Source organism: Amphiprion ocellaris, chromosome 6, assembly GCF_022539595.1.
Source record: "Amphiprion ocellaris isolate individual 3 ecotype Okinawa chromosome 6, ASM2253959v1, whole genome shotgun sequence".
NCBI classification, from domain to species: domain Eukaryota; kingdom Metazoa; phylum Chordata; class Actinopteri; family Pomacentridae; genus Amphiprion; species Amphiprion ocellaris.
The window spans coordinates 29,386,999-29,410,209 of record NC_072771.1 but is presented as its reverse complement, the minus strand read 5'-3'; the positions used below and the strand labels follow the sequence as shown (position 1 = coordinate 29,410,209).

At 37.8% G+C, this 23,211-nt stretch overlaps 1 protein-coding gene across 1 annotated transcript in view; it reads right to left on the bottom strand.

Moving 5' to 3' along the window:
- ipo11 (importin 11) overlaps positions 1–20,694 on the bottom strand; it is a 131,074-nt gene extending 110,380 nt beyond the window's left edge. Inside the window, exons 1-5 of the mRNA XM_023282457.3 lie at positions 20,568–20,694; positions 15,652–15,801; positions 13,367–13,467; positions 7,758–7,830; positions 5,776–5,979 (exon numbers count right to left, since the gene is read on the bottom strand). Coding sequence (XP_023138225.2) covers positions 5,776–5,979; positions 7,758–7,830; positions 13,367–13,467; positions 15,652–15,789 — 516 coding nt within the window. The 5' untranslated portion in view covers positions 15,790–15,801; positions 20,568–20,694. The remainder of the gene's footprint in view (positions 1–5,775; positions 5,980–7,757; positions 7,831–13,366; positions 13,468–15,651; positions 15,802–20,567) is intronic.
- Between the last annotated feature and the right edge of the window lie 2,517 nt (positions 20,695–23,211).

Genomic DNA, 23,211 nt, shown 5'->3' with positions numbered 1-23,211 from the left:
ACTCCACTATGGCACAAAGTTTCCGCTCCCTATCCCTCATTGTGATTTGCTCATTTGTGTATACAGGACAATGGTATTTACATGTTAATTGCATTTCCCTCCCGATGAAACAACTGCAGAAAACACACAAAACATTCACATGGTAGCTCTAAATATCGATCTGTAATCTAGAAGTCTGACTCATGCACATAATTTCTAGATTAACCCTTAACATCCTGGTGGTCCTCTCACACCACATAGATACTGTGAAATGAATGATGTCATGAGAAATTACAAGGTAGCTCAATCAACATTTTTCTTGAAATAACTTCTAAAACCAACTTCGTCAGAGTATTTAAAAACATGTTCATGATAGCTTATGCAGAATTATATGGACATCTCCACACTAAAATAGTGTCATTTTACCAGTAATCATTTCTCCTTCAGCAAATTCAACAGACTGGCATAGGACTGACCGATTCAAACATGAAAACATTGAGAGAACCATGAAGCAACATCAATACTGTGATCAGACTTCTGACAGTTCTAAACCTGAACATGACAAGGCACAGTTGATATGTAACATAAAGCTCAATGGAAGTCGACAATTCTCTTGATAAACTGCACAATACACTCAACACTAAAATATTTATCACAAGGTAGCAGCTGATGATGAACCAACCGAGTACACAAGCAAGTTCACCATAGGATATCTTTTCATTGTCCGGTTTAGAAGCCTAACAATTACAGTCGTTGAATCAGTCATTTAAAGCAGGTTATCTAGCTCTTAAGTCAGACCATGGTTTCTGAATACAGCTACGAGCACGCTCACATAAAAGAGGAGGTGTTGGCACTGGATGACAAACATGAACAGGTCTAGAACAGAGAATTTCTCACAAGATGAACTACAATCCTGAACAAATATGAGTCATGTAAAAATAACAATAATAACACAGTTGCTGCAGCCAAAGCCAGGAAGAAAAGCTGGCAAAAACAAAAACAAAAAAAAATCTTGACTGTGTGAGTGTCTAACTTAATAGGCTGATCACTATCACTACTCCATCATTAAGGCACAAGTAGATCTGACTATAACGTCGATTGTGTATTCAATTAAATGTGTCGCTTAGATGCAGTCTCTTTTTATGGCACGTAAGACAGTTTTAGCCTTTTTCTTTCAGCTGCAACCCTGGTGGTGTTAAACTCTCTAGCAAAAAAAGAACAAATATAAAAACATCATTCAAACCGGTAAGTAGGCTTACTGCAGATTTTACATAAGGTCAACAAGTATAAGGCTTTAGCGCTTTAATCACCCTCTATCGTAGGATTATATGGCTATGCAAAGGCCTAAAGAAGAATAAAACAACTTGGAAACTGTTTTCAGGCAACAGGCAGATAAAGCAAATAAGACTAGAGTTCCCTCTACTAAGAATCTATATCTGTAATATCTACCCTCACAAGGAAAAGAAAAAGGCTTCAACAGTCTCTAAAAACTCTGCCCTGCTCAGACGCAATATGACTATCTGCACACCAAAGTCCCAGGGATCCTCTGTGAATGAGGATTCCACTTTTCAAGAAAGTTAATGGGTCCACAGGAGGTGTTTTTAAACGCCCTGCTCTGTTATAACAAACATGACCTGGTGCGGGATATGTGCACAGTATGAGTCACCATAGGGATATATACCTTAGTAGGAAGCGAACCAGCGTCATAATCCTGAAAATCCAGTGTTAAAGCTCAGGTTACATTGCTAACCTTAAATCCTGCTCTGTAGTATGGGCCTATTCCACATTTACAAGAAACAAGGCTTCATCAGTGTGGTTGAAGGTGAGGCATTTCAAAGCTTGATGTAAAATCTCTGATCCAGACTACAATTCCTATCATGACCCCAGGTGTACTGATAAACAATACAAATCAACACAAGAAGAACTGAAAAAGTAGCTCTCCCCATAACCTACTACACAAACAAACTAATGGAGTCCCCTGATGGCTGATTACATCACCATAACATGCAACTTCAGAACAGTAAACTGACAGCTTCAACCCACTCTGCTGGTAGCAAAGAAGTTTAAAGCGATTCCAGAACTATCACACTTCTAAATAATGAGCTTACCAAATTGTTGTTGAATCGACAACAGAGAATTAGAATGCATCTAGGAATCAATTATTTTTCATATCCCTGTGGAATGTGTGTGCTTGTAAAGCTCTGCAGTTTCAAGACCTATGTGTGTTGTGTGCATGCATGTGTGTGCTCCTTTTCACAACTGCAGACAAAGACAACAGAGAGGCAAATTTCAATAAAAGCAAACAATTTCCTCCATCGGCGAGGTGATTTCCTTTTTCATCTCACACCAAAAGCACCAGAAAAGCGCAGTTCATTTTATCTGGCAATATGTTTACAAATACCCATCCTGTGGGATATTACCCCTCTATTGTCATTCAAAAGCCAAAGTCTGACATTACCGACCCCATTCCACACATAGCACATCATGTGGCAACAGTACATTGCCTAAAAATATGCAGATGTTAATGTTCACATCAAACATCTAAGTGGGGAAAATGTGATCTCAGGAACTTTGATTGTGTCATGATTGCTGGTGCCAGACAGGCCAGTATGAGTATTTGTAAAAGTGCTGATATCAGGGGATTTTCCACCCCTAAAGAGTCTAGAGTTTACTTGGAATGGTGGGAAAAACAAAAAAACATTCAGTGAGCAGTAGCTCTGCAGACAAATATGCCTTGTGGATGAGAGAAGACAGAGAAGAATGGCTAGTATAGTTGGAGCCGACAGAAAGGGTACAGTAACTCAGTTAACCCTCTATGCAACTGTGATAAGCAGAAAAGTATCTCAGCCTCAGAACACATATACCCTCAAGGCAGACGGGCTACAACAGCAGAAGACCATGTCAGGATCCACTCTGCCAAGAGCAGAAATGCAGTGCTGCCACAGGCACCGGCTCACCAAAACTAGTCAGCTGAAGACTGGAGAAAACAGTCCGATCTGTTGAATCATCTCTGCTGATGCTGCAGTGGTTTCATGAATTCAAGAACCCAGCCTGCCTTGTGTCAACACTTCCTGCTGGTGGTGGTGTATTAATGGTATGGGAAATGATTCTAGGTCTCCTAATACAATTCAATCATTGTCTGAATGCAATAGCAATTCCAACTGGTTTTATTAACATCACAATGAGTTCAGTGTACTTCAGTGGACTCCCCAGCCACCAGTTCTGCAATCCAATCCGAAAGAACACCTTTGGGATGTGGTAGAACAGAAGATTGGCAATATGAGTGTGCAGCTGACAAATCAGCAGAAATGTGATGTGATGCTACCAAGTTAACATAGAGCAGAATCTCAAAGGAGTGTTTCCAGTATCTTGAGGAATCAATGCCACAACAGTAGTAGTAGCAAGAAGAAGATGATGAAGGCGAAGAACAAAAAGATGAAGATAACGACAAAGAAGAAAGACAGAGAAGGTGAAAGAAGGCAAAGACAGATAAAGAAGATAAAAACAAAGAAAAAAAGATGAAGACAAAGAACACAAAGATGAAGAAAATGAAGGAGACGAAGAACACAAATACAAAGAAAACAAAGAAGACGACAAAGAAGACGAAAGATGAAGAAGATGATGAAGAAGAAAGATGAAGACAATGAAGAAGAAAAAATAAAGAAGAACAGAAATTATTTGTAAGGATTTTTCTTGATCCGTTCTCCTCACTTTCCCTACATTTAAAGATCCGTACCTTAACTAACGATACTTCTAAAAGTTGGGACTCAGAAATCACTTCTCAAAGTGACCCCAATCCTTCCTTCTTCTTCTTAAATTCAGCCTCAATTTTATCTTCACACAATTTCCTTCATTACCCATAAGTTCTTTTGTGATCCCTCCTGTCTCCAGAAGACCTTGGTTACTTCCATCACTTATTTTACACACCCACACCATGGCTCTGTATCATCTCCTCTTTCCCTTTTCTTCTCACTATCTAATTTAGTTCTGCATTTGGTGAAGAAGTACAGTTTGCAGCCTCATCCTAACAATGAGCAAACAAAGAGCATTAATGTGCTGCTATTAGTGCATCAGCTCCCACAGAGCAGTCAATATTCTCTTCTGTTTCGGCTGGGACTAAAGAGAAGTGCACACACTCACTGGGTACAACAAGACATACTCTTCAACACCCACACACACTAAATGTACTTTTGTACACCTTATGACCGCACTAAATAGTGTGTGTGTGTGTGTGTGTGTGTGTGTGTGTGTGTCTGTGTCTGTACAGTGTATACCAACAATAATACAAACATGTAACATTTGGGGAAATGACATAACTTCAATTAATCTCCTTGTTTTTTTCAAATTAAATCAAGTACAACTAAAATGAGTGTCTCTCTTGTTTCAAAGTCTGACTTTTTATTTGAGCAACACTGTCTCCATAATCAAGTGTGGGATCTGGGATGATGAACAGAGGCTTCCCACAAAGCTGACACAATACTGACTAATGGAGTTGTGAATACTAATAACCAGCACAGAAAATTCTTACAGCTATGGAAACCTATTTCATTTCAGTATCAAAAATTTCTGACGATGTCCTGCAGTCACATTACACAACGCTTAAACTCAAGGGGTGAAAAGCATTACTAAAACTGAAATATAGAGTGTGGCACACTGGCCACCGAGCCAGCCATGTTGTGACAGAGAGGAGAGAACACTGGACAAGCAATTTACTGTCCAAGTCATCAGTGCATCATTTAGAAATCGCTCTTTAATGGGGCTCAGGCTGCCTTTGTTTGCGTTGCCTACGGGCAGAAGTTTTGGCATAGAGGATTCCTCTGCCTGACATCCAAATATCTGGTCTCAGCCACTGCTTCTCATGACTGTCTCTTTCTCCCTGTGTTGGTCTGTTTGATCATCTCATTCCCCTCAACCCCTACACTATACACCGGTCTTTTTACTCACAATGTTGTTTAAAATCATGGATGGTAAAAAAAAAAAATGAATAAATAAAAATTGTGTTTGTCCTAATTCACTGCCTTTTGGAAAGAAACATTATCTCACACCGAAACCTTCTCCCTCTAACACAATCCTACTCTAAAACACATGCAACACCAAAATCTATTACTAAACTAGTCAATCAAGTTTGGGTAATGGATGAAAACAGATATTCGTGCCTATGTAATGTGGTTGCAATAAATCTTGAATTTGACATGTCTCTTACAGCAGCTAAACAGCATCTCCTACAGACAAAACATGAAACAGAAAAAAGCAACCCTCAAGATGCCCTTACTATCTATTCATCTTCAAAATGTTTTTCAGAAAAAAAACAGGTACATGACAAAGTCTTAGGGCTGAACATATGAAAAGAAAGAAGACGACAAACTACAAAAGCATAAAAGTTCAAAAGACAAAGTACACATTTTTCATTCTTTACTAGTTCACCTAAAATAACCGTTTATCCAAGTGTTCCCAACTACAACATTAAGTGCAAAGGATTTTTTTAAAAGTCAGAGAAGGGGCACCCATATTGCTCAACGCGTTAAGAGGGCGACCCATGTATAGGGGCTGGTCCCTGACGCAGCGGCCCGGGTTCGATTCTCGCTCGCGGCCCTTTGCTGCATGTCTTCCCTCGACTCTTCTCCCCTGTTTCCTGTCTCTCTGTCTGCACCTTTCCAATAAAAGCCGAAAAAGGCCAAAAAAATAACTTAAAAAAAAAAAAAGAAAAAAGAAAAAGTCAGAGAAGGGCAATGAATGACAAAGAATAACAAGTAATGGAGTAGAAAAAAAGAGAATCAGTTTATAGTGTGCACTTACATCCTGGAAAAGCCGTCTGTCCTGCGCCAGACGTTTGGATGCGAGGGTTTTGGTGACATGATAGAAGGTTAGCAGCGCTCTGTGCTGCTGCAGACCATCTTGACCCTTCACGGACTCGAGCAGAATTGGGATGAGCTCTGGCCATTGCCTGGGGCAGTCCAGACGGGCCACCTTGGCTATCAGTACTGCGATCTGGGTTGCTATCTGTTGGAACGACAGACAGAAAAACATGACCGGCGGCAAAATATAAACACAGCAGAAGGTGGCTATGTCGAAGCAAAGTTGATGGGAATTTCACCGGCTCTAGAACATTTTAAATAACTACTTCCATTTTGGATATCTCTTAAAATGAGTAGCTTGGACAAATATAACTCAGAATGTGAAACTATCATGAACAGTTCATGTACATATTTTCCTATTTGTTTCTCCCGTTACAGATGAAATCAGTCACATGGATTAAGATGGTGTTAAAAACATTGCAGTCAAGAGACCTTGTCACAGCTTCAGTAACCATAATACTTCTGGGCACTACAATGTGCTGAGCAGTTACCTTTTAAGCCTGCCCAAGTCTTCAACACAGACTTCAGTTAAGACACTTAATCATTTAAGATGAACAGGGAGGTCAAATATCCAGACTGAAAAGGACACTTCATACCTGAGCATTTAGTGGGCATTGCATAATAATAGATCAAAGGTCCTGTTAGCATTTAAACACACTACAAGCATGTCTTTTCATATTCTTAAATATATGCAGATGTGGTCACTCATTTGACATCTCATACATCCTCCCAGAGTACTTAAGTTGTCACGGTTCCACAGTAAACATTGTATGAGCATAAACATCCAGCTGAGTAAACAGATGCAGTTCATCTGCATCCATCTATTAGAGGTAAGATTTTTTCAATAAGAAAACTGACACACTCAGCAGCCCATTCGTGAGGTACGGTCATGCAGTCTAATGCAGAAGATGTGAGTTTTTGTTCATACTGTTATATGAAGGTGTTGATTTAGGCTACAGTTTGTGGTGATGATGAATTGCATTGTGTTACAGTAGGCATGGTTTCTAATATACCATCAGTTCAAACATCAGTCTTGTCTACTGCCAAACAAGGCTGATGTTTGACGTAGCTTAATATTTTCAATAATGGCCGTTTCACTTTTAATTCCCAAATCCATTAATCTAGCCATTTCCATTGCATTACCGTTTTTACAGCACTACTAAAAATCTATTAGAAACAACGGTACTGCATTGTAAAATGCATGCTTTGCTAAACACAATTACATTCCTGCTCAATACTTTAAACACACTAATTGAATTAAGTAACAAATAATGAATACGCATGTAAATGGTGGCTTAGTCATTGTGTTTTCTAAGAAAACCACATGATGAAACAAAGTTTGCTTCTATTATAGAACTTCTAAATCTACACTCCCCACAAAACACCAAAACGCTTCTGGTCATCTGCTCAAAAAACCCAACCATTGTGAGGTTTTGATTTGACAAGGAATAGCTTCGATTGGTGAGACATATGGTGTTTAAATTGTATGCATTGCTTGCCATATGGACCAAATCAGCCCTGATGTGAGGCAGCTGTCCTATACATCCTGTAGAAACCAGGATAGATGGCCATAATTTAGGGTTACACTCTTTGTCCCCCGAGACAGATGCATTACACGCTGCTTGAATCCTCAATTTTTTTGTTTGTTATAGCATTCCCTTGTACTGAAAGTGAAAAAATGTCTTATCAAGAAACATATTGATGATCAAATACAGTCTTCAGACAATTTTGTCTTTTATTTATTTTTTTTAAAAATTCTTATGTTACGAAATATTTCCCTATGACAAAAATTAGTAAAATGGTATGATGCTTTTTATCAGTGTCCAAAGAAAGTTACTGTTTTTGTTTTATCAATACATGATGATAAAACACATTTTATTTTCTTCCACTTCTTCTTTAGGCATCCTATTTTCCCCCACTAACCTGATTGACAGGCTCATTGAAGTTTGTGATGAGACCAGCACGCAGTGACGTCTTCTCCTCTTCTGATAGTGCACTGTAAACAAACCAACCAAAAAGATGCTCAGAGGAAGGAAGTAGTCCAGGAGAGAGCAAAGAAGAGAGAAAAAAGAACGTACTGAATATAGACAAATAAACACACAAAGAAAGCATCCATAGGTTAATGATGATGATGTATGATGCCTCTCATTGACCATCTGAATAGACTCTGGAGCAAACATTATGGATGATATGTTAAAACTAATTTTTCCACTGTCTTTTTGCAGTTAGTGCAGCTTCTTTACTCATTGACATCATATTGCACATTTACTGAATCCATTAAGATTTTATACACGCACAGACACAGAAATAAGACTAAAAGAAAAACAGATTCAAACATAAGGCTGGAAGAACATGCATACAAATTCTTCCACCCAACAAACACAGAATCATTCAAGCTGAAGGTGAGAGTACCAACTCCTACATGTTGCATTATGACAGCAGAGTGGCAGCTCAGCATCTGCAACGATATCCAGTGAAATGTTGCTACCCTTACTAATCTGCACAAGAAATTCTAGTCTGTTCAACAATATTAATATTTTATTAATGTGCAACGCAGGTTAACTATTGTGCATAAGATGCTCTGCAGGCCTCCTTTCACCACACTATCGTGGATGTTGTAAATCGGCAAAGTGGGGCAGATGACATCTCACACAACCAGCACAATTTGGCAGTATTTCAATCTGGACAAGGAAAATAAGGTTGTATTTAGGCTCTGCCGGAGTAAACCGGTATACGACTACTCAACTGGAGTAATGCGAAACCACATTTAGCACAAGCATGTGGACATTAACGTAGAAAGTATGCATTTTAAAACTTATCTTTTGTTTTGCACATTGTTGTCACGCTTTTTTGTATAATATGCATGTGACTCTTTTCAGCTGCATTTAAAATAATTTATTTACTGAAGAGGCCACGTAGCGGCTACAAATGCCTTTTCTTGGACAATATTTGACCTTATTGAATAGCTATGCTTAGTTTTCTGAGTACTGTTTTACTTATAGACTAGTCCTAATTTGAATTTCCATTTAATTAATAGAGAAATTAATCTTTTCTTTATGCCGACGTGTCGTCTCTCGTGTCGCTTCCTCACATCTTAGCTCCTCTTGGCAAGGATATGAAAGAGAAAGGCATGAAGAATGAAGGTGCCAAATGAGAAATCCTTTGTTTCATAGCGTCAGTCTTCAGTGACAGCAGTTGCTTACAATGCACAGTTGTATCACCTGTCAAATTCAACTAGCAAAACGCAGCAGTTTTGCATCACGCCACGATAAACAAGTTCTGCATAGAATACACCTGTGTTTCCTCACTTTAAGCTCTCCCACAAGCCGCATCTCTCCTCATATTCTTGAGGTGCATTTAAGTAACTGGAAGATCCTCCATGAAGCTGGAGGTGGAATGATTTCTGAGCTTACAGGAGGAGAAAAGATGCAAGGAAGCATAAGTAAGCAGAATGAAAAGTACTCTGTGTGTGCATGCCTTTAGGACAGCATAAGTTTCCCATGTTTTGAAAATACTCAAAATGCACAGTTACCGTTGTTAGATGTGTAAAGTGAAGAAAAATAAATATGAAGCCTAAAAATCCACATCAGGCTGCTGCTATGTGCATATAGCAGTCCAGACAGCTGTACTGATTAAAACAAAAAAACAGACAAATCCATCGTGTGAGACGGGCAAACTCAAAACTACAGCTAAAATATTTTCTGTGTAAACACATAGCATTTCATTTCAGATTCTAGACACCACAGACTCTAATAATGAAGATATGAATACGACAATCTGCCAACTTGGTATGGAATTTATTAAATCGATTAAATGTGACACATTCTACAGTATAGGACCTGCCAGCTGCTTAATTTAATTAGTAAACTTTGGATAAACCCACTGCTATCCTCAAACTTTGACTGTGTAATCTACAACATGACTTAGTATTCATGCAGAACAGGGAGTTTGCACAAAATAGTGACAATGTGAATATTAACCTTGTACTGTCTATTTCAACTACAGCTGAAGCCAGGCAGAGAGAGAGAGAGTTTGATGTGAAGAAGAGTGAGGAATGAATCATGCTGTAACCCTGGGCAGAAAGAGATACGAGTGGAAGAGAAATTACTAGGAGGGAGTGTTCAAATTTGTGAAACAAGATTTGCTACACACATATATTTTGGGAATCAGGGGGTGAGGCGAGCTTTGAATACATACAAGACGAAAGATTAAAAGATACAGTATATTAACATAAGCAAGAGAGTGTCTGAGCTTTGATTTTGTGTTTATAAGCAGAGACAGAAAATGTGACAGAAAGTGACAAACGAGCAAAGGCCAAAGATGATTCAGAATGAAGAGAGAGTGAAGATATCCGGAAAAAGAACGACTAAATAACACATTTCTGTGCTTTTGTAGATGTTGTCAGTTCAACTACATAGCATGTTAGTTGGGATACATCATCAGAAATTGATTTCAGAAAACAACACAGAATAAAAGCAGATTTGGTGTGAAAACATCTTTATCACAACTGTATGTAGCTTAGGTGAGTCATTTGCTCAGCAGGTAGTGCCAACTTTATATTGTCTTTTTCTCAACAAGTACAACGTTATTTTGCAAGAATTCATTTCAGTGTTAATCCATTACATATGTTTGCTGCTCTTTTTCACGTCTTCTTAGCAAAACATTGCAAAAACTGTTTTGAAACCTTTTCAAGGAAAAGACATCAGTGAACAGGAATGAGCATGCTTGTCAGCAGTTTGACAGAATTATGTAAATGGATGCATTCTGCACCTGGCTTATAAAAACTGGATGTGTCGTGTAAAGCCTATGTAGGCTGACATGTTTATGTGAATGACACATTAACAAAAGTATTGCAACATCAAACTATGGCACACTATATTTTCAAAAGCAGCTGCTATCAAGTTGAGGAGATGACTCACATCACATCAAGAGTTTGACATTCTTTAAAATATTTAAAATACTGACAAAATAAATTAATATTAAAAAAAAAATCAACTGCTACAACTGCACCATATACACTCTAAATCATTCAGTTAAATCGAAATATCTCGCACAAAATATGCAGACTGCCTCATCCCTCATAAATGCACAACCTGGTAGCATTCGATCAGGAGTTTTCAATGTAGTAAGAAGTACGATATGTACTATGTACAGCTTGTGGCTAACCTTGAAACAATGAGGGGGAAAAAAATCATAGAATTTAAGTTCTCCCACTACCTTGAATTACTTTTAAAGATTATTTTTTTAAATTCTTCTACTTTTGTTGAGGTAGTTTTAGGTTTTAATGTTTTGAGGAATTGGAACAGTCTGACTGAGGATCTTACAATAGGTAAGTGTTTAAACAAACCTAAAACCTACCTCTTAACCTGGCTTTTGACGAGAAAGTTATATGCCATTAGTTATTGTATTGAATAATTTGCATTAAACTTTTAAAATTTGTTTTACATTTTTGTAGTTTTGCTTTTGGTTGCTATTTCTCTTATGAATTTGCTTGCCTATTTCCATTTGTTTCCTGTTCAGCACTTCTTGAAGTGCAAAAATCTGTATGTAACGTGCTAAACTAATACATTTTGCATGATACAGCTCTTTTGTACCTTGAATAGATTTAAATAGTCCTCAATTTATTACTGAAAGAGTAAGAGAGAAAGTTTTTCCAAGTTATGAAAAAGCAACTGACCTTTTCACAGCAGCAGCACAGGTGGAACTAATAACATCAATGATGGCACCATTACCCTTAAGCGGCATCGTCATGCCAATGAAGCAGCATGCACAACGCCAGAGGTGTGAAACTCGCAGCCATAATTGAATGTAGTCATTTTTCTTCATGGCCCAGGCATGTGCTTTTTTTCAGCTATGGTGTATTGTAATGATTATCATCTGCTCAAAGAGGGACTGATGCAAAAACCTCACATTAACCAGGATGGCGCACTGACTGCTAATTGTACCTGCACTAGGAGTATCTTAACACTTCATTTCATCTAAATGTGGGAATATGCTCACAGAAGTAAAAAAAATTAAGGAAATATGTCAAAATATAGCAAATATGTACTTCAAATTATTTTAACAATATTTCTCTGTGTCAGATTGTTTGTTTTCTCTACTAGATTACTGGGGATGCAAAAGAAAACTCACGGTTTGGATCATATCATCTTTTAAGCCATCATTTTTCAGATCAACAAAACCAAACAAAAAAAAGAGACAAAAATTGCATTTAGCATGCTTTGTTTACATAAACAAGCGATTGCTTTGCATCTTGTCACTGCAACTCTATGTCAAGCTTCGGGGAATTATACTCTAAATACAATTTTCAGTGTTTGTCTGTAAGCTGTTTTATGCAAAAACTACCCGGCCCGATTTCATGACACTTGGTAGAGAGGTTGGCCGAGTACATTTTGGTACAAATCTGGTTTCATTTGGCCAGTTAGTACCTTGGCTTTGGAGAATGGCTGCACTGTCCAAGTACCCTTCTAGTTAATTTTTAAAAAATAACAGCAGCAGTAAAACTGTATTTCACATTACGATGGTTGAACTTTACAACTCATCACATTTGTGCCAAACTGTGGGTGAGGATCCATACAGATCACAAATCAACTACATTCTGTTACACCACTAAATACACAATTTTTAACTGAGCTTCAGAACATTACTGCACATCACTGTAAATAACAACACAATAAAAATTGCTCTGTAATGTGGCTTGCGCTTCTGACACTGATACTACATGCACTACACCGTGTTGTAAAGAATGCAGCCCCTGGATAAATGGCAATGGTTCAAAGGCAATCACTTAAATAGACCAAGAAAACCCCTTCCACAGCACTCTGCAAATGAAATTCAGTTTACTGAACTACTGACAATAGTAAAGCAACTTTGGTAAGGGGAGAAAACTTTACAAAGAAAGAAGAGAATAGCAATAATTTGATGCGGTCAAAAAGTGGCTACAGAGTGCTGAGGAAGGACTGATTACCTCCTGCCAGCCGCTGTCCTGTGAATTTAAGAGCAAATGTTCAATTCAAATCTAACAAAAGCCTGCTAGTCAGGTACCCAAAGACAGACGGTGAGCTCTGAATACTCAAAGCCGATCTAACAGCAGACAAAAGAGACACCAAAGAATAAACTTAGTATAAAATTGAATCACAATTATATGAATAATCAGGATGGAAGGTAAAAAAAAAAAACACAAAAGAAAGATGATGGCTATGAAAAGTCGTGGAGAGAGAACTGCAGACATAAGCTAAAACTGGTAAAAGAAAAGACAATGAGAAAATGAAGGCAATGAGACACAATGAGAGACAAAACAGAAAAATGCAACGACAAATCTGTGACAAAAAAGATCTGAAGAGAACGACAAAGCCTCATAAACAGGCAAAGAGATTAGGACTGATGAATAGACAGTGCAAGATTGGATGAGACAATGAATGAAGGAGTGAAGATGAACAGTGGAGGAGAGAAGAAGTAAAAGCCCAAGATGGAAAAGTGAGAGAGTGCTGCTGACAGCAGAAAGGGAACGAGAGGCACAAACAGGCACTTACTGAGGCGCTACTCTCCTCCAGTATCTGTCAATGCCATTTTTGAAGTATAGCACAGCCAGCCACCTGACATTCACATCCAGCATGTGGTTATTGAAGATATTCTGTTAAAAAGAAAACATATATACTTAGCTAACACTGCATTCTTAGCTCAAATGAGAAGGCAATTTAAGGACTGGCTTGGTTTTATAAAGTGTAACAGCTGAAGCGACACTAGTGGGAAAAAAAAGGTAACAACTCTGATAAAACTGAAGTACAATGACACAGACCTGTGATGCTATCAAGCCACTCTTTAGGGTCACCAACATTAAAATACAAGGCGCATTGACTCAACCCTCAGTGATCAAGGGTGTCAAAGTTGTATACATGAATGTAGGTTAACTTCCTATGAATGCAAGATGAACATTTCTGAGCAGGAAAATGTAGCTTTAACCTTAGAAAATGTCACAGTGCTGTCAGTGTTCTCAAAGTCATTCTCCTTCACAATGCAAAAACAGGAGCTCCATAAAGAGCAGCACAGTACTATCACAGACTACAATCTTGGCTCCAATATGTTCAGGTTTAGGAGGTGTGAGGAAAAAAACATGAGTTAAATAAGAACGTTTACGTTCTATTTTTGCTTTAATACAGATATAAAACATCCATCTGCTGCATCAAGGGAAATGAACACCATCAGCAGAGCTGCACAGTGTGAGTATTTATTTGAATATGCAAGTAAAAATCAGCCCACTGCCACGAGAAGTTTATTAGATCCATCACTGCAACTGGAGTTTAGCTGGCTTGGCTGACATTTGATTTACTAATGCTGTCTCTCCCCACACAGCGACAGAGACGCTCATAAACCAAATGAGATAGGGCACATTGCACACCTTGGCTTAATTGCTATGGACCAAGGCATCACAGGCAGCTGCACAAAATGAAGCATAAACCCAATTTTGTTGAGAATATCTTATCAAATGCCGAGTCATCTGTGACTCCAGGGAGAAAACACTGGAAAACACTTGGAGCTCAACTGATTTCAGACCCCCAGTGCTCAAAACCCCAAAGGACATATGGTTTTGGTAAAGAAAACAAATGCAGATTTAAATGTCTTCAAACCATCTGTTACTATGTTAATGTTTTGGGTTTTTTTTTAGAGTTTCACTGTAAAACTTTGCATGTCATTGCAGTTAAAAAAAGTCGTTTCCTCTGTGTAGCGTACAAATGAGACGAATGTAATGCAGCACAAGTTACGGTGAAACTTATGAATGTGTCTTGTAAAATACACTCACACTGTTTTCTCTCTTTTCCACAATGGACAATGCCTATAAAAGTATTCACTCAACTAGGATATTTCAGTCTTTTGTTGCTTTTATACATGAAATCATGGTCTATATAATTAGGCTTTTTTGACAAAAATTTGCAACAAAAAAAACTTTTTAATAGCAAAGTGAAACAGATGTTTACAAAATCATGTCAATTAATTAAAAATATATTAGGTAAAGTAAATGATTGCATAAATATTCACCAACTTCAGGCCAGTATTTAGTAAATGCACCTCTGGCGGCAATCACAGCACTGAGTGTGTGGATATGTCTCAATGAGCCTTGCACATTTGGGCACTGCAATTCTTCTTTTTACAGGCATTGTATAACTGATAAAAGAAGAAAATAATACATTTTGCTGTGAATGCAATATTTCTTTGTGTTTGTCAGTAGATATTTGGTACCAATTTCTTCAAGAAATGTAAAGAGATGGAAGTCAAATCTATCTCAACTGTTAAGCCTAGGTGAGACAGTAAGCAAATATTTCTCCTAAAATGTCCAAGCATTTCATTACAGACTTTGTGGTAAACATACACCAAATTTTATCACATTTGGTCTTGCATATTTTACAATATGCAGGCCAAGTGTGAATAAAACTATTAAATGGAGCTTTGAGTATTTCTATGGCACAAATCAATTCCCAGCTGTTTGCTGTGCACTGCCCTATTTCTCACTGTTTCCCTGCTACTCATAATCTTATGATTTGTTGCTGTGATTAGAGTTATTTTGGGAAAAAGCCAGCACGAATTGTCACACATGAGCAGAGCATATAACCCCTCAATCTGCTATTGTTATGCTGATTACAAAATAATTCCTCCTATTAGTAACTAATCTACAATGGAACACTCTACTGTCGCTGTCTAAATGACTTGAAAACTTAGAAATTAACACCCAGCAACGCCATGCTTTTGGCAAAACACACCCTAAATCATTTATTAGAGTTCTGACTCAGATTTATTTAATTTATTTGGTATTATCCCTCACCAGAAGGACTGAGTAGAAGCCTGGCTGGGTCTCCCACTGCCGGAGCTGCTCCTCTGCAGGCTTCAGCACTGCTGTGTCCTGACTGGTAGCTTGGGTTAAGGCCTGCAGCACCACCGAACTGGCACTGTCCATATCCATAGCTGGATATATCTGTAGGGGAACATGGGAGGAGAAGGGGAGGGGGAGAGAGAGGGAGAGAGGGGGAGCAGGGAAAAGTAGAATTTAATTGCTCTGCCGTTGAAAAGTTCTAGTTGAGCTGAGGGGGAAAACCTTCCAAAACAGTTTCAGTGCAGGGAAAAACAACATAATAAAACATCAACTGCAAGCCGAGGAAGTCAAATTACGTCTTCAGAAAATGTAAGAACAAGTAACCTTCGTTTTCGCTTTGTCTGCCTGTATTCGTTTCTACCCCATTTTTATTATAGATCAAGCAGCGCTGAAATCACTGTCAAACACAGTCAGAAAGAAAAAAAATCCTCTGAATAACGAAAAGCATACCTAATAGAAACACTGGCAGTCATCTCTGCCATGCAAAGAGCTGCTCTATGTCCCAGACAGTATTCAAGCTCCCCAGCTTCACTAGTCCAACTGTGTTTTTCAGTTCAAAAGAGGTACCTGACTCAGTGACCTCTGTGCCTCTAAAAACATGGAGTCTCAGACAGAATAATAAACAGTTGCCTAACCAGACCTACATTGAGATTGTGAATAGGAGGACGTATATCAACATTTCAATTACAGGCGCTACGAAAAAACTAAATGTGTGAATGTGTGCGTGTGTGCATATATATATATATATATATATATCTGTCTACAAATCAGCCAGACTAACAGTTTTCCCTAACAACTGACTAGAAAGTGTCATCTGTTAGACCAGTAAAGGTTGTGTGGTGGCAGTGAACTTCTAAGACTACATTTCAGTAAGAGTGGTGGAAAGTATTGAGCAAGGCTGCCATCTATGGTCCAGAAACAAATATTCAGCACCACAACACATCGTGTGCTTCTGTAATTGCATACAAATTAGGGTTATCTCCCCACAACAATGCAGTAGCAGTGCTGTCACTAGAGCTGTTGTTACATAACAGAGACCGATTCTTTTAATAAACAGTCTATTAAATATTAATTCAGCAAAGAAATCGACAAGGGAAACTCAAGGTTTGTTTTCTATTATAAAGGGGTGATTACTTTAAGGGTTATTCTAGTCTACTCTCTTAATGAGATTAATGGCCGGTATTTATGTTTCTGGTGACCATAACAAAAAGTTCTTGCTTTGAGGGAGCCTCCATGTGGAATGCTTCAAAGCAAAACAACATCAGAGAGGAAAAAAAACTTTAAACTATAATACAACAATGAATGCCTTAACTCCATGCACACACTTACATGACTGGCATGATCAGGTGGTCTAGTTATGGTGTATTCCAGATTTGAGAAGGCTAAACCTGACGTTGACTGTCAAATCCTTGTAACATAATAGATGCTTGTTATGAGGAGAGACTGTATGAGATCTCAATCATTCACACATTTATAATTCATCATTAAAAGAGCTAGAATTGAAATAGCTGCTGATGGACTTTGGAGTTTGATTTGTACATGCTTATAATCGACTGTAGCCAACCACAGTGGTAAATTTCAATTTCTACGGAAATCCTTTGCCATGTCCACCCACTGTCCTTGGCTCACCTGAAGAATAATCACATTGACACGGTGCTACAGCCCAGTTTGGAACTAGCGACAATATCTTGTAAAGAAACATCAATGGGAGTCCCATGTTTTTCTGTTTTCAGTACTGAGGGCAATGTGACTGTCTGTGCAACTGGCCTACGTGTAAATATTGTAGGATGAATTCGCATCTGCTTTCAAAGTTGATCATGCAAAAACCATGAAATGGCCTTTAGACAGAAAACATGTCAACACCTACTTCAGGTCCTGAAACAGCTTCTGCCATGTGCACAAATGCATCAGCAGCTAAAACTACGTCACGTTTAGTCAGTAAAACAAACAAATATGATGATATAGACTGCAAGCATGACACTGCAATGAAAATTCTGATAGAGAAAGAAGAGCACGAGTGGTGAAAGACTGATGCTTGCAATAATGCAGGATACTACTGTAAATGCAAATAACAGTTCACTTGCAAAAACTGATAAACTCGATCATTTAAAAAAAAAAAAGCTGGCTGTTGCTAAGTTGTTAAGTTACTTTTAACGTGCTGAAAATTCTACACCCTAAATATGTTATTGTCCATTGTCAAAGCATTGCTAGTTCACATATTACAGCAGAAAATGTCAAATTCATATGAGTTCTTCAACAAACCCAAGACATTCATTCAGCAAATCAGCACACGGTATTCAAGTCATGTGACACAACCTGACTGCAGTTCTGTTCAGCCAAAATTGTAAGATTCTTGCCATAGTTTTAGTCCAAAGTCATCTAAAAATATGGACAATTTGGACTGAATGATGATTTGAGAATGAACATCGAGTTACATGAATGTATGTCGTAAAATGAATACTGAATTACACAGAACACTGTGAAACATTGAGTAAATATAAGCAACATGGAATCTGAAGTTACACTATAGAATGCTGTACAATTGTTTTGTCGTGGCCAGAATTTTCCAAGGTACGATCTTAATATTAAATTCTGCCCACACTTTCAGTAATTTACTTACTTTTTTTTACACTAAAGAAAGTTAAATACTGTACATTACATAATGTCTATTACATGTCTATGTTTAACTCACATAAATATATGTTGAATCAACTGCTTTTACCCAAAAATTGACTGATAACTATAGTTATCCACTTTTGCAAAAATAAGCACACTTTAAATCTGAAAAAAACAGAAACAATTTTCAGTGAAATACGATTTTGCAAGTTACCTTAATTTTGTTAATTTTTTTTTCATTAGGTCAAAACATATGACTTTACCAGGAATGCAGAACTTAAAAAACACCACATGACAATTAGTAATTGTAGATTTATCTGCTTGTGAATGAAGTCTTCAAACGTACTTAGTAATGATAACTGACAGTTAACTTGGACCGAACATCATCAACATTTTCAGGCAGTAATTTTGACAGAAATTGACTATGCACAATTACCACACATAAAAAACATTTTATTTACATTGCTTATTCAAGAGATTGGAAAATCCACAATGATGATCCATATAACATACGCAATTTTTTACATAGTGGAATACACCTACAAAATGTCAATAAATAAAGTTCCATGCAGTGTGTTGTTACACCCAAATAAATTCTGCTAGCATAGAAGTTGCAGACTGTCTTGGGAAGTTCCCATTATTAGATGAATGCCTTTTTATGAACTAGTACTTAACAGCATCAGCAGAGAATATAAACACAAGTGGTAACAGCACACTGTAATGTAATGAATATTATATGTACTCATTTCTGTGAGCTGCCTGGTATCCCGAGACACTGCAAAGTATAATGAACAGATGGCTTCTCTCTATCAGTTCCATCCATAACTGTGTTACAAAAAAGTCTTACACAAGCAGCAGCTTGAAGACTCATTCACACGGTTCAGGTGGAAAATCTCAGCCCTCACAGTGAATCTCAAGATCACCTTGTGATCATTTGGACTGCTCTGGTTAGATATTTCACTCACAGTACAACAAACTATGAAAAGGAACAAGCAATTAGAGTAAAGTGCCTCCAATCAGTGTCTACAATCTGTCCAGAAATCCTGTCAAAGGTGGAAGTCAGATTGAACCATCAAACCATCTTAAACTAGGGAAGAATGAACCCATACATGTACAACATCTACATACAGCTGATGTACAGACACTTATTGATGACGCTGTTTTCTAGCAGATCACTTTCATGACAGATGTTCTGACTTTGAAAGATGAAAACGTAGTCGTTTGGTGAAATTCAGCTATTATTTATTGTGTCATTTACACTAGCACTTTCCCCACTGTGACAAACAATAATGTGCCCCGTGAAACTTTATATTAACTGTGCTGTCCCATTAAAACCACAACATGTGGCACCTGTCATTGCAATTACCTAAACGTCTGAACATGCACCATACATGTCCTTTCCATATATGCTAGAAACCTATAATATAAACCTACTATAATATGGACGCTTTAAACCAATTGGCTAGGAGAGCCTGTGAGGAAAGAAAAGGTTTTGCAAAAAATGTCGGTTCTCTGGGTTACACCAGTTGTTACCGCTGTGATCCAAATGAAACTGCCTTGCTAATAGGTGAAATTGATCCAGTGCTAGAGAGCTAAATATCTGTTGTTTTCCACATGTCATGGCCTGTGTCGCTAACACTAGCTAGTTGTCAAATGCTGGCTCAGTGGACAAGTAAGCTAGCGGCGGCAGAACTTTACCAGCTAACGAATGCTAAATGCTTGTTCTAGCCTTACTGACTAAAGCTAAGTTATTCTGTACTGATCCTACTGCAACACACGGCCGTATAGGTTCTGCAGAACATATGAATGTTGTTATGATAGAGATTTTGGCAATACGAAACAAACACATCTGGTAAGAAACGTGTCTGGGAAGTAGGTTGGTTTGTTTTTGAAGCATCGCAAGGACCAAAACAAGCTGTTATATTGGGTCGAAGTGGATCAGTAATAATAAACTGTGATTGATTCACAACAGACTTTATTTAGCTCTGTAACGTTCACAATATTGCCCCGTAGTCCTCTACGCAAGACATATGCTAGCAAAATACCACTGCCGCCCACTCATTAATGAAACGGGGGATACAGAGTTCTAAATTGTGCACACCCCAAACACAAATGCTAACTTTGGGCTAGCTAGCAAGCTAAACTTATTCAATCCCGAAACCAAAAGCCGACAACGTCCGCGGTGTTTACTAGTATTTCTTCTGGCTAAAAAAACAAATGTTGTTAAAAAAGATACATAGAATTGAGCTTACCTAAAAGAATGCCGGTATAAAGCAGAGTCTGCGCTTGTAAGAGCTGCTGCTAAAGCTCTGCCAATGTAATGTAATGAGGGATGGAAACACACGCTTGTAGGAATGGCGCGGGTAACGCAGCAGGCGCGCTCTGATGACGTAGCGGGTTCAGCACCCGTCTTTTGTCATGAATGAATGAAGTCAGACTGTCCTCTAGTGCAACATGTGCAGGTAAAACCAACAGTTAAGGAATCCTGAAGAGACCCCAGATTTTTTTTTCGCCTCTTTATGCTTTTCGCCTTTTTATGCTTTTTTAAATTGCTTGTTTTATTTACTGCTGACATATATTCCTGGGTTAAAACTAATGTTATCAAGCTGTTTGTTGTTACATTCATATTTTTGACCACATCTTCTGTATATAGTATATCCCTGTGAGGCCCCTGTTTTCATCTTGACTCCCCCTCTTCTTGACTCTCTGTGCTGAATATTCCTCGTTATTATTGCTGTCTGCTGTGAACAACCCAAAGTAAGCCTGCCACTAAAAACTACTGAATAATCTATCAGCTATTTTACTGAGTCACTGGTTTATCTAAGCGATTAGTTTTCCCCTAAAAAAGCAAAATGACCATTTCCTTTAAGTTGATTTCATTTTTGACAGATTATATGACACTGTATAATGCAGCATAATACAAAATGTAAACAAAGGTTTATATATTAATGTGTTAAACTAGAATGAAATTGCAAACTGCAGCATAATAAAAACAACTGATTAAACTATCTTAACACAGTGGAGAAGTCAAGCCGATATTAAGTGCAACTTGAACAAGGTGTATATTTTACAAGCACGGAGCACCTGAAGTAACTCATTTTCTCGTCAATGTGCAGTTGTTTTCTGATTTTGGTAGCAGCTTCAAATTCTATGAAAACAGTCAAATTAATAGCACTGCTTACATTCTTAAGTTATGTGGTAAGTTTGTCAGACGATGTCATGGTCATAAAACCAGGATTTTAAAAACACGGAGGAGCAGTTTGGAAGTAATTTTGGGGAAACTCAATCACTAACTAATTAATTTAACATTTGATATACTGTGTGACAGCACAATCAACAAGTATTATTTTCTACATTGTAGATTAATACTGAAGATGAACACTTTTGGTTTACAACATAATTCCATATGTATTCTTTTATAGTTTTGATGTATTCTATGTTAATCTACATTGTAGAAAATAATTAAATAAAAACCACTGAATGAGAAGGCGTTTCCAAACTTTTGACCAGTAGTATATATGAGCACAGGGAACAGGAGAGAAGCAATTAGATGAAAAGTGCCTCTGTGCCTGTGTGTTTTCCCTTCAGATGTTGGTGCTCTAGTATTCCATCAAAACTCTACCCAATGTTCAAAGCATCTTCATATTTTGTCATCATTTCAAGCACACCCTTTAAAGCCTTGGGTTTTGGAAAACTTTCCAAAGCCATTATCTGAAACTGTAGCAACAGCTGCAGCCAACTAACGACTGGAGTCAAAAATAAATTACATTTTGCCTGAATAATAATGTGATGATACTGAAAAAGCACATTTGTAATAGTGAAGTGAAGAGTCAAACCTGTCATTCAATGATGTTGACGTAGGTGCATTTTCAACATTGTCGTCATAGATTATAGTGACTAAACACATCACCTCTAACCCACAGAATTGATGGCATCTCAAAAAATGCTTAACATTTTCAAACAACATTACTATATTATCCATTATAAGTGATCCATTGAATCACCAAACTCAATGCACATTAGATATTGGTAACATTCATTGTAAAATAAGAAACCAGTGTGTATCAGTGTGTAATTTCTTAACTCTCATACTGACATAGTTTTCAACAACATATATAGTCTAGTACAACAGCATAGCAGAATTCATGAAATTCAGTTAGAACTTTTAATTTCTGTGTAGCACCCCAAGATTTAATGTCTCCCCATCTGGCCACTCCTATGAATAATTTCTTGAGGCGCCAGTGATGTCTCTGAATGTGGCTTATAATCAAGGAGACATGTACACAGTTCACATTATAGGCATGTGCATGACATTGAGGAGAGGACACAGCCCTGAGTTTATCAAGCAAAAGTAAGCTTGCTCATACTGTTGTATAAACAAGACAAAAAATATCTCATCATAGACACATTCTTATCATGACGCAGCAGATATTGTGGCATCACTCACCCTTCAGCTGCACTTTTAGATTTTTTTTAACACTAGGGGGCAGAGAAATGTCAAAGAAACTTACAGACACACAGCTCTGAATTGATCAAGTACTAATTACTAATATATCAGCAAAAATTACCCACTGACACACGGTGAAGCTGTCCCTTAAAATATCAACTCATGGTTGATCTGTTGTCCCAGAGCTAAAATAATTCTGCAAGAACCACACGTTTACTTTGGCTCCCTGTCAGAGAGGATTCATTCCTCCCTCCAGTTTACCACACACACTCTTCTATATAAACATTACACAATAATAGCGCTGTCATGCTGATTCCAGTGAATCAAGGATGGTGTATTCAAAGTTTTAAACAATTTTTTATGGCATATATTTTTTGCAGAAAATCCCTTCAGTTGAAAATTTCACACGATGCACATACAAATTTTAACCCCCTGAACCTCAAAACCTC